A 12,505-nucleotide genomic window follows, 5' to 3' on the forward strand; every position below is an offset into this window, starting at 1 on the left:
ATAGACTGTAGCTGGGTTCAGCACTCTGGGTTTAGTTTTGATAGACTGTAGCTGGGTTCAGCACTCTGGGTTTAGTTTTGATAGACTGTAGCTGGGTTCAGCACTCTGGGTTTAGTTTTGATAGACTGTAGCTGGGTTCAGCACTCTGGGTTTAGTTTTGATAGACTGTAGCTGGGTTCAGCACTCTGGGTTTAGTTTTGATAGACTGTAGCTGGGTTCAGCACTCTGGGTTTAGTTTTGATAGACTGTAGCTGGGTTCAGCACTCTGGGTTTAGTTTTGATAGACTGTAGCTGGGTGCAGCACTCTGGGTTTAGTTTTGATAGACTGTAGCTGGATGCAGCACTCTGGGTTTAGTTTTGATAGACTGTAGCTGGGTTCAGCACTCTGGGTTTAGTTTTGATAGACTGTAGCTGGGTGCAGCACTCTGGGTTTAGTTTTGATAGACTGTAGCTGGGTGCAGCACTCTGGGTTTAGTTTTGATAGACTGTAGCTGGGTGCAGCACTCTGGGTTTAGTTTTGATAGACTGTAGCTGGGTGCAGCACTCTGGGTTTAGTTTTGATAGACTGTAGCTGGGTGCAGCACTCTGGGTTTAGTTTTGATAGACTGTAGCTGGGTGCAGCACTCTGGGTTTAGTTTTGATAGACTGTAGCTGGGTGCAGCACTCTGGGTTTAGTTTTGATAGACTGTAGCTGGGTGCAGCACTCTGGGTTTAGTTTTGATAGACTGTAGCTGGGTTCAGCACTCTGGGTTTAGTTTTGATAGACTGTAGCTGGGTGCAGCACTCTGTAAACTTGCTTTTCCCCTGTCTGGCCTGCTCTGGATTGTCGAGCTTTGTCAAGTGGATACCGGGTCGTCCTGGGTCCTCGAAGCTGCCCCGGAAGTGGTTACCAGAGGTGACGGAGGAAGATGGCGGCGGGTTCCACGTCTGTTGGCGGCCGGAGCAGCTGCTCGAGTCTTTCCATGGAGTTTCTGGAGGGGCTGACGGAGATCGCGGAGCTACAGGAAGCTTATAGCAAACTGTGCGGCGAGGAGGTGCGGCGCGGGGCGGTGGAGAGGGGGAGCGGGTGGGTGGTAGGGGGCTGGCACTGGGAGCGAGGGTGGGTGGGTGGTCGGTCAGCAGGAGTGGGCGGGGCCGCAGTAACAAAGGGGGTAAATTCAGTTAGATTGGCAGAAAATAAAAACAGAAAGTGCTGGAAATACTCAACAGATCTGGCAACATCTGTGGAGAGGAAAACAAAGTTCTGATGAAGGGTCACTGACCTGAAACGTTAACTCTGCTTCTCTCTCCACAGATGCTGTCAGACCTGCTGAGTATTTCCAGCATTTCTTGTTTTTATTTAAGTTTTCCAGCATCTGCAGTATTTATTTCAGCAGTTAATATATATGTATATGTGTGTGTCGAAGAGACTTAGCAGTTGGCAGGAAAAAAGACAGAGGCGCAAGGGGAGAGCCAACTGTGTAACAGCCCCGACAATCAAATTTTTCTGCAGCACCTGTGGAAGAGTCTGTCACTAGAATTGGCCTTTGTAGCCACTCCAGGCGCTGCTCCACTGACCACCTCCAGGCGCTTACCCATTGTCTCTCGAGATAAGGAGGCCAAAGAAGATACGTGTGTGTATATAAAAACATACACATTTCCGTTGTACATTTTGTATAAATAGTTTACTCTTCAATTTTCTTTTATTCCTTCCTCCTCCTTTGTGCCCTGTCTGCCGTGGCTTAGTCGCTGCCTCAAAGTCAGAAGTTCTGAAGAAGGGTTACTGACCTGAAACGTTAACTCTGCTTCTCGCTCCACAGATGCTGCCAGACCTGCTGAGTATTTCCAACGTTTCTTGTTTTTATTTCAAAGTCAGAAGGTTGGGATTTAAATCCCACTCCAGAGACTGGAACACAAAAATCAAGGCTGACACTCTGGTGCAGAACTGAGAGGTTAAACTTGGAGCCCCAACTTTGCTCTCAGTTGGGTATAAAAGATTCCATGGTACTATTCAGAAAAGAGAACAGGAGTTCTCCCTGATGTCCTGGTCAAAATTCATCCTTCAGTTGACATCACAAGAACAGATTATCTGATCAATATCACTTTGTTGTTTGTGGGAGCTTGTGTCCAAATTGGCTGCTGTGTTTCCTACATTACAATAGGGATTACACTTCAAAAGTACTGCATTGGTTGTGAAGTGCTTTGGGACGTCCTATGTTTGTGAAAGGCGTGATAGAAATGCATGTTTTTCTTCTGGTGGTATTTCCTTATGGGATACAGTTCTGAGAGCCTCTTGTGATTGCTCAGCCGATGGTGATTATTTCACACGTGTAGTTTAATAGTGAATGGCAGCAGGCTATTTTACCATGGAGGGCATCATAACTGAGACTGAACGCATCTAATGTCCAGACACCAACACTTTTCAGCAGCAGATACCAGATGGTGATCAGGAGCAAGAACCGTGGCTGAGTTTTCTTTTGTTCTTCTCCCTCCCTAACTTGGGAGCATAAGTTTAATTGTTGCAACCCAACTGTCACTGTAATCATGTAACTCACCACAGAACTGGAATCAAACTTAGGACTTGCATGGTTTTTATGGCTCAAGTCTTCTTTGGCCTCCTTATCTCGAGAGACAATGGGTAAGCGCCTGGAGGTGGTCAGTGATGTGTGGAGCAGCGCCTGGAGTGGCTATAAAGGCCAATTCTAGAGTGACAGGGTCTTCCACAGGTGCTGCAGAAAAATTTGTTTGTCGGGGCTGTTACACAGCTGGCTCTCCCCTTGTGCTTTTGTCTTTGTTCCTGCCAACTGCTAAGTCTCTTCGACTCGCCACACTTTAGCCCCACCTTTATGACTGCCCACCAGCTCTGGCGAACGCTGGCAACTGACTCCCATGACTTGGGATCAATGTCACAGGACTTCATGTCACGTTTGCAGACGTCTTTAAAGTGGAGACATGGACGGCTGGTGGGTCTGATACCAGTGGCGAGCTCGCTTTGGGGATCCTGCCATCTTCCATGCGGCTCACATGGCCAAGCCATTTCAAGCGCCGCTGACTCAGTGGTGTGTATAAGCTGGGGATGTTGGCCGCCTCGAGGACTTCTGTGTTGGAGATACGGTCCTGCCACCTGATGCCAAGTATTCTCCGGAGGCAGCGAAGATGGAATGAATTGAGACGTCGCTCTTGGCTGACATACGTTGTCCAGGCCTCGCTGCCATAGAGCAAGGTACTGAGGACACAGGCTTGATACACTCGGACTTTTGTGTTACGTGTCAGTGCACCATTTTCCCACACTCTCTTGGCCAGTCTGGACATAGCAGTGGAAGCCTTTCCCATGCGCTCAAGTATTCACTGAATAAATCTTCTGAGCCACAAGGGCACCATTAGTTCCATCAGATCCCCAGTTCAGTTTCTGCTCATTTAACTAATGATTCTGAGAGCATGATTGGTCTTGCTGTGACATTATGGTCATTTGACAGCTTACGGACACTGTCTTGACTTACCAATGCAGAATGGCTACTTAGGTGGAGAGCCAGAGAGCAGCTGTTGGCAGTAGAACTGACTCAAGCAAAACTCAGTGCATTTGGCAAAAGGGAGAAATTTGGGGAAAAAAGACTTGTGGTGAAAGAGTGCTACTGGGCATCTTCGCTCAGTGAGGAGTGTTGTGCATTTCTGTGCCTTTGGAAAGAGTATTAATTGTAAAGGATGTGCATGCCTGTAATCGGTACATATCTGTCAGGTATGTTTATACAGTGCATGTTTGCAATGTCATTCTGGGCACCTGTAAGGTGCTTTTATGCTATTGGCTGATTGGTTTCTTCTGCTCTTTCTGCAGAAGGAGGTTGAAGCAGAGCTTGAGGTTCTCATTGGGCAGCAGAGCAGCCTGGACAGTAAGATGATGGCTCTGCACCGCATGGGGTAGGTACCAATATGGAGAAACAGTGATTAAAGAACTGGAATGCAACAGATTACTGTCAGAGGTTGTGATAACATTTTTTTGGGTCAGAGTCTCAATTTCACTTATTGGATGGGACAAATTGTTTACAAACAGCGTGCTTTGCAGATTTGTCCTTGGATCTATTTAGTGTGCTAGAGTGATAGAGTTATACAGCACAGAAACAGGCACTTCAGCCCATCGTGTCTGTGCCAGCCATCAAGCACCTATCTATTCTAATCCAATTTTCCAGCTCTTGGCCCGTAGCCTTGTATGCTATGGCGTTTCAGGTGCACAGCTAAATACTTCTTAAATGTTGTGAGGATTCCTGCCTGTACCACCTCTTCAGGCAGTGAGTTCCAGATTCCAACCACCCTCTGGGTGAAATATTTTTTTCCTCAAATCCCCTCTAAACCTCCTGCTCCTTACCTTAAATCTATGCCCCTTGGTTATTGACACCTCTGCTAAGGGAAAAAGTTTCTTCCTAGCTACACCCTTCAATCAGGTCCCCCCTCAGCCTTCTCTGTTCCAAGGGAAACAACCCTAGCCTATCCAGTCTCTCTTCACAGCCCAGGCAACATCCTGGTGAATCTCCTCTGTACTCTCTCCAGTGCAATCACATCCTTCCTATAGTGTGGCGACCAGAACTGTACACAGTACTCCAGCTATGGTCTAATTAATGTTTTATACAGCTCTGTCATAACCTCCCTGCTCTGATCTTCTTTGCCTCGGCTAATAAAGGCAGGTATCCCATATGCCTTCCTAACCACCTCATCTACCTGTGCTGCTGTCTTCAGTGATCTATGGACAAGTTCACCAAGGTCCCTCTGACTCTTCTTCCTAGGGTCCTACCATCCATTGTATATTCCCTTGCCTTGTTAGTCCTCCCAAAATGCATCACCTCACACTGCTCAGGATTAAATTCCATTTGCTACTGCTCTGCCCATCTTACCAACCCATCTATATCGTCCTGTAATCTAAGGCTTTTCTCCTCACTATTTGCGACACCACCAATTTCCGTGTCATCTGCGAACTTGCTGATCATACCCCCTATATTCACGTCTAAATCATTAATGTACACAACAAACAGCAAGGGTCCCAGCACCGATCCCTGCGGTACACCACTGGTCACAGGCTTCCAATCGCAAAAACAACCCTCGACCATCACCCTCTGCCTCCTGCCACTAAGCCAATTTTGGATCCAATTTGCCAAATTGCCCTGGATCCCATGGGCTCTTACCTTCTTGACCAATCTCCCATGCGGGACCTTATTGCTATTGCACACATAGAGTGTAGATACCAACATGGACTCATTAGGCTGAACAGCGTTTTTCTATGTTACAGGTTCTATATCATAGTATGTAATACTTTACTTGTAAGAGGAAGTTGTGCTAAACTGATAGAAATCACAGTTAGGTCCCAGCTGGAGTATTGTGTTCAATTCTAGACACCACAGTTTAGGAAGGATGTCAAGGCCTTGTGGAGGGTGCAGAGGAGATTTACTAAAATGGTACCAGAGATGTGGGACTGGAGAAGCTGGGATTGTTTCCCTTAGAGCAGAGAAAGTTTAAGGGGAGGTTTAATAGCAGTGTTCAAAATTGAGAGGTTTTGAGAGAGTAGATAAGGAGAAACGTTTTCCACTGGCTGGAGGGTCGATAACCAGAGGAGACAGATTTAAAATGGTTGCCTAAGAAAGGGGACTGGGGGAGTGAAATTTTTTATGCGATGGGCTGTTATGATCTGGAATGCACAGCCTGAAAGGGCGGTGGAAGCAGATTCAGTCATAACATTCAAAAGGGAATTGGATATATTCTTGAAATGGAGAAATTTGCAGGGCTATGGGTGATTAAGCATGAGAATGAGACCAATTGGATAGCACTTTCAAAGAGCTTGTACAGGCACCATGAGCCAAATGACCACCTACTGTGCAGTATGATTCTGCGATGCTTTAAATTCATCCTTTCAAATTGTTCCCACCACCAGTATAAACATTTTGGTGTTGTGCAGTTCCAAATGATTCTCCAGACACAACTCAAGTATATATTCTTATTAACATCCTGCTGGGTGTTCTTCACAGTTGAAATAGTGATATTAGAACATTTTATTTGCACACCACTATGTCTTACTGAATCCTACTGACAGTGTTGCAAATGGAGAAACCTATGAAGCATAGTTTAGAGGCTTTCAGGAAGATGCAGGAAACTGTGTTTGCTGATTTGAGGCACTGTGTCACCACAGCAAATACTGTTGCTGTATGTTTGTGAGCAACTGGTGGAATTTCATTTAGCTGTCCTAGAGGACAGACAGCTTGATGTTAACACTGGGTTTCTGAAGTGCAATATTGTCCATTTCCTGGTGGTGGCAGTCGTTTACTTTGATCTGAAAATTAACACTTAATTACGAATCCAGTAAATGTAATACTAATTGATTTATGTGTGTGTTGAAATATTTAACTATGGCATTAAACAGGAGAGGAACGTGATGTTATTTGAGGGTTCCTCAGTGCGTTGTAAAAATAAACTACCAAAGTGCTTATTTATCTTTTAGTTTTTGGTTCTTTTGAAGGATATACTTTTGAGATTCTAACTTGTCCTTTCTCATTACTGATGCTGTTTGACCTGCTGTGTGTTTCCGGCATTTTCTGTATTTAATGTGAAGTATTACATTCTGTATATACTTCCTGATATTTACATCGTTCCTTTTTCATGGTTCCTTATTGCTTTCTTCCCCAGTCCGAACTTGCAGCTGATCGAGGGGGATGCCAAACAGCTTGCAGGGATGATCACATTTACATGCAATCTGGCTGAAAATGTAAGCAGCAAGGTTCGGCAGCTTGACCTGGCCAAGGTACAGCAATTACTTTTTAACCCAAGTGCAACTAGTGTGGAAAGTACAGCTGTTAAATTCCTAAATAGTAATGGGACAGTGTCAGTTTTTGAGATGTTTTCCTTGTTGTTTGGTAGTCCCAGCTCCATGCTAAATCTGCCATATTGACCAGTAGATGCAGTAGACGTTCTGTTTTCTGGAGTGCCAGATGTAGGCTCACACTTGAACCCATTTATCCCAGTTTTCTCCCCCTCCCCTCCCCTCTCCTTCTGAATGCGTTGACTCATGTTAGGGTATGACATCATGGCAGAATATTCAACCATGAAGGATATCACAGCCATCTACATTTTCACAATTTCAAGCTAGAGTTGCTCGATAGTGATCAGGTACAGGAACAGAGACTGACATTTTTTTTGAGAAGAATAGACTTATAACAATGGGAGCAGGGACACAAAGCAGCTGGGGTGAGTATACAGGTAAGCTTTTAATTTCATTTAATTTCAATCAAATATAGAATAAGATTTGAATTTATAATGGAGTGAGCAAGAGAGACCCGTAGGGAGTGTATTAGTTCAAATTGGGACAACTTAATACATAAGCTGTATTAAGTATTATTAGCGTTTATCCGTATTTGTAAGGATTACTAATAGTAGTAAGGCTTATTAGTATTGGCAAAGCTTTATTATCATTGGTAAGGTCTATTAGACTCACGGTGTGCAGATTACAAGCTGAGTGTGGAGATTCGAGTTTGGTGAGTGGCGAGTTTGGTGAAGGGGGCTCCATTTTTCTTTATTTTCCTACTTTTTTTAACCCTCCAGTATTTGGTTCTTGCTTCGCTGCAGTGGAAGGAGCTGTTTGGTGAGTACTTGGTAAGTTATTCGACTTATAATAAATCTGTTAAGGTCTGGCAGGGCAGCTCTGCCGAGTGGAATGGACAGCCTGTGGCATGTGGGAAGTCATGGACGCCATGTGTCCAAGACAAATACATCTGCAGGAAGTGTCACCGGCTGCAGAAGCTTGAGCTCCGGGTTTCGGAACTCGAGCGGAGGCTGGAGTCACTGTTGTGCATTCGCGAGGCGGAGGACTACGTAGATAGCACGTTTAGGGAGGTGGTCACACCACAGATTAGGAGCATTCAGGCAAATAGGGAATGGGTGATCACCGGGCAGTCTAAGAGAGCCAGGCAGGTAGTGCAGGAGTTCCTTGATATGATCTCACTTGCTAATCGATTTTCCATTTTGGATACTGGTGAGGGTGATAGTTCCTCAGAGGAGGGCAGTCAGAACCAAGTTTGTGGCACCACAGGTGGCTCAGCTGCACAGGAGGGGAGGAAGGAGTGGAAGAGCAGTAGCAATAGGGGATTCATTAATTAGAGGAACAGACAGGCGTTTCTGAGGCACTAAATGTGACTCCAGGATGGTGTGTTGCCTCCCTGGTGCCAGGGTCAAGGTTGTCGCGGAGAGACTGCAGGACATTCTTCTGGGGGAGGGTGAACAGCCATAGGTCGTGGTCCACATTGGTACCAATGACATAGGTAAGAAGGGGGATGAGGTTCTGAAAGCAGATTTTAGGGAACTGGGAAGGAGATTAAAAAGCAGGACCTCAAAAGCAGTAATCTCAGGATTACTCCCAGTCTCCCGTGCAAGTGAGCATAGGAATAGGAGAATTGAGCATTGAACATGTGGCTGGAGAACTGATGTAGGAGGGACGGCATCAGATTTCTAAGACATTGGGACCAGTGGGACCTGTACAAGGTGGGTGAGTTGCATCTTAGCAGGACTGGGTTGAATATCCTTGCAGGGAGATTTGCTAGTGCTTTTGGAGAGGGTTTAAGAACATAAGAACTAGGAGCAGGAGTAGGCAATTCAGCCCCTCGCGCCTGCCCCGCCATTCAATACGATCATGGCTGATCTCATTGGCCTCAACTCCACTTTCCTGCCCATTCTCCATAACCCTTTAACCCATTACTAATTAAAAATCTGTCTATCTCCTCCTTAAATTTACTCAATGTCGCAGCATCCACCGCACTCTGGGGTAGTGAATTCCACAGACTCACGACCCTTTGAGAGAAGTAATTTCTCATCTCTGTTTTAAATCCGCTACCTGTACCCTAAACTATGACCTCTCGTTCTAGATTTCCCCACAAGAGGAAACATCCTCTCTACGTCTGCATTGTCAATCCCCTTAATCATCTTATATACCTCAATTAGATCTCCTCTCACTCTTCCGAACTCCAGAGAGTAAAGGCCTAAACTGCTCAATCTCTCTTCATAAGACAAACCCCTCATCCCTGGAATCAATCTATATTGTCAAGGGGATGGGAACCTGAGAGGGAGCTCAGATTGGAGGGAAGTAAAACTGGTAACTAGACAGGGGCGTGGGAACCAGGAGCAAGTATTAGAGGAATACCAAGGTGAACAGAATAGTGGGGGAGAGAGATAGCATGGGAATAGTACGGTAGGGTCAAAGTAAGGGAGAAAGTAATAAAGTCTGAATCCGGGTTAATGTGCATGTATGTGAATGCACGGAGTGTGGTTAACAAGACTGATGAGGTACAGGTGCAGATTGCCTTGTGGAAATATGATGTTGTGGTGATAAGAGATCTGGCTCAAAGAAGGGCAGGACTGGGTGTTAAATATTCCTGGATACAAGGTGTTCAAGAAAGATAGGAATAGGAAAAAAGGGGGAGGGGTGGCAATATTGATTAAGGAGAGCATTTCTACCTGGCATCTGTCATAAGCACACTTTTTCTTTTTTATCTTAATCTCTACCTCTTTTGTCATCCAGAGAGCTCTGGATTTGTTTGCTCTACTTTTCCCCTTCAAGGGAACATACCTTGACTGTGCCTGGAAAAGGACAAGGAGCAATCCAGGGTAAGAGTAATTAACTGGGCAAAGCCAACATCGATGGGGCGAATAAATTGGAATCAAAAGCTGGCAGGAAAACTGGTAGATGAACAATGGGCTACCTTCAAAGAAGAGATAGTTCAGGCACAGTCAAGGTATGTTCCCTCGAAGGGGAAAAGTAGAGCAAACAAATCCAGAGCTCCCTGGATGATAAAAGAGGTCGAGATTAATATAAAGAAGAAAAAGTGTGCTTATGACAGATGCCAGGTAGAAAATACTATTGAGAACCAGGCTGAGTATAGAAGGTCCAGAGGGGAACTGAAAAAGCAAATAAGAGAAGCGAAGAGAGAGCATGAGAAGAGACTGGCAGCTAGCATTAAAGGAAATTGCAAAGTTTTCTACAGGCATATAAATAGTAAAAGGGTGGTAAAAGGAGGGGTGGGGCCGATTAGAGACCAGAAATAAGATTTACACATGGAGGCAGAGGGCACAGCTGAGGTATTAAATGAATACTTTGCATCTGTCTTTACCAAGGAAGAAGATGCAACCCAGGAAATGTTGAAAGAGGAGGTAAGTCGGACACTAGAGGGGTTTAAAATTGATAAAGAGGAAGTATTAGACCGGCTGTCTGAACTTAAAGTGGATAAAGCACCAGGGCGGCACAGTGGTTAGCACCGCAGCCTCACAGCTCCAGCGACCCGGGTTCAGTTCTGGGTACTGCCTGTGTGGAGTTTGTAAGTTCTCCCTGTGACCGCGTGGGTTTCCGCCGGATGCTCCGGTTTCCTCCCACAGCCAAAGACTTGCAGGTTGATAGGTAAATTGACCATTGTAAATTGCCCCTAGTGTAGGTAGGTGGTAGGAGAATTGTGGGGATGTGAGAGGGAATATGGGATTAATATAGGATTAGTATAAATGGGTGGTTGAGGGTCGGCACAGACTCGGTGGGCCGAAGGGCCTGTTTCAGTGCTGTATATCTCTATGAATCTAAACCAAGGCCGGATGAGATGCATCGAGGGAAATGAGGGTGGAAATCGCAGAGGCACTGACCATAATTTTTCAGTCTTCCTTAGACTTGGGGATGGTGTCAGAGGACTGGTGAATTGCAAACATTACACCCTTGTTCAAACAAGGGTGTAAAGATAAGCCCAGCAACTACAGGCCAGTCAGTTTAACTTCGGTGGTGGGAAAACTTCCAGCAAAATAATTCGGGACAAAATCAATAGTCACATGGACAAATGTGAGTTAATTAAGGAGAGCTAACATGCATTTCTTAAGGGAATATCATGTTTAACTAACTTGCTGGATTCTTTGAGGAGGTAACAGAGGGTTGATGAGGGCAATGCTGTTGATGTGGTGTACATGGACTTTCAAAAGACATTTGGTACAGTGCCACACAACAGACTTGTGAGCAAACATGTAGCTCATGGAATAAAAGGGACGGTAACAACATGGATATGAAAATGGCTGAGTGCCAGGAAACAAAGAATAGTGGTTAATGAATGTTTTTTGGGCTGGAGGAAGGTTTGTAGTGGAGTTCCCCAGACATCAGTGTTGGGACTCTTGCTTTTTCTGATATACATTAATGACCTAGACCTTGGTGTACAGGGCACAATTTCAAAGTTTGCAGATGATACGAAACTTGGAAGCATTGTGAACTGTGAGGAGGATAGTGTAGAACTTCAAAAGGACATAGACAAGTTGGTGGAATGGGCAGACAGGTGGCAGATGAAGTTCAATGCAGAGAAATATGAAGTGATTCATTTTGGTCAGAAGAATATGGACAGGCAATATAGAATAAAGGGGGTGCAGGAGTAGAGGGACCTGCGTGTATATGTGCATAAGACATTAAAGGTGGGAGGACAGGTTGAGAGAGCAGTTAATAAAGTATACAGTATCCTGGGCTTTATTAATAAAGGCATAGAGTACAAGAGCAAGGAAGTTATGTTGAACTTGTGTTAGATACTTGTTCGGCCTCAGCTGGAGTATCGCGTCCAGTTCTGGGCGCCGCACTTGAGGAAAGACGTGAGGGCATTGGTGATAGTACAGAGGAGATTCACGAGAATGGTTCCAAGGATAAGGAATTTCACTTATGAAGATAGATTGGAGAAGTTGGGACTGTTTTCCTTGGCGAAGAGAAGGCTGTGGGATGATTTGATAGAGGTGTTCAAAATCATGAGTGGTCTGAACAGAGTAGATAGAGAGAAACTGTTCCCACTCGTGAAAGGATCGAGAGCAAGAGGGCATAGATTTAAAGTATTTGGTAAGAGAAGCAAAAGTGACAGAGGGAAAATTTTTTTCCCGCAGCGAGTGGTTAAGGTCTGGAATGTACTGCCTGAGAGCGTGGTGGAGGCAGGTTCAATTGAAGCATTAAAAAGGGAATTAGACAGTTATATGAAAAGGAAGAATGTGCAGGTGGGGAGAAGGCAGGGGAATGGAACTGAGGGAATTGCTCTTTCAGAGAGCCAGTGGAGACACAATGGGACGAATGGCCTCCTTCTGCACTGTAACAATTCTGTGATTCTGTGATCATATGGTCTAAAGTTTAGCCGGTTTGCGAGACCCGGGTAGTGTGTAATTTTCCCTATCCTTGAGTCATTAACCAGGGATGTTTGACAAGTCTGAGTTCCTTATTGGACTGTTCAAGTCTGAGAATGCATCCACAGGCTTTAGTTTTGGCTAAAGATCTAAACTCGGGAGGTGGGCTGGGAAATTCTTACTACTCCCGTGCAAAGTTGAATCTTATGTATCTACAAAAGACTTGTGTATCAAACTGCAAGAAATATATTGCCCGAAATGGTATTTTAATTCATCATGGATGATTTTTGGATTGCTTTTAATTGTTTATTATTTGTTAATTATTTATTATTCGTTATCCAGAGAGTGGTTAGAATTTGGAACTTGCTACCACATGGAGTGATGAGAT

At 44.9% G+C, this 12,505-nt stretch overlaps 1 protein-coding gene across 1 annotated transcript in view; it reads left to right on the forward strand.

Moving 5' to 3' along the window:
- Nucleotides 1-894: 894 nt before the first annotated feature.
- Nucleotides 895-12,505, forward strand: part of cog4 (component of oligomeric golgi complex 4) — a 65,261-nt gene continuing 53,650 nt past the window's right edge. Inside the window, exons 1-3 of the mRNA XM_068049778.1 lie at nt 895-1,034; nt 3,812-3,894; nt 6,643-6,757. Coding sequence (XP_067905879.1) covers nt 909-1,034; nt 3,812-3,894; nt 6,643-6,757 — 324 coding nt within the window. The 5' untranslated portion in view covers nt 895-908. The remainder of the gene's footprint in view (nt 1,035-3,811; nt 3,895-6,642; nt 6,758-12,505) is intronic.

This window comes from Heterodontus francisci, chromosome 17 (assembly GCF_036365525.1).
Source record: "Heterodontus francisci isolate sHetFra1 chromosome 17, sHetFra1.hap1, whole genome shotgun sequence".
In the NCBI taxonomy this organism is placed as follows: Eukaryota; Metazoa; Chordata; class Chondrichthyes; order Heterodontiformes; family Heterodontidae; genus Heterodontus; species Heterodontus francisci.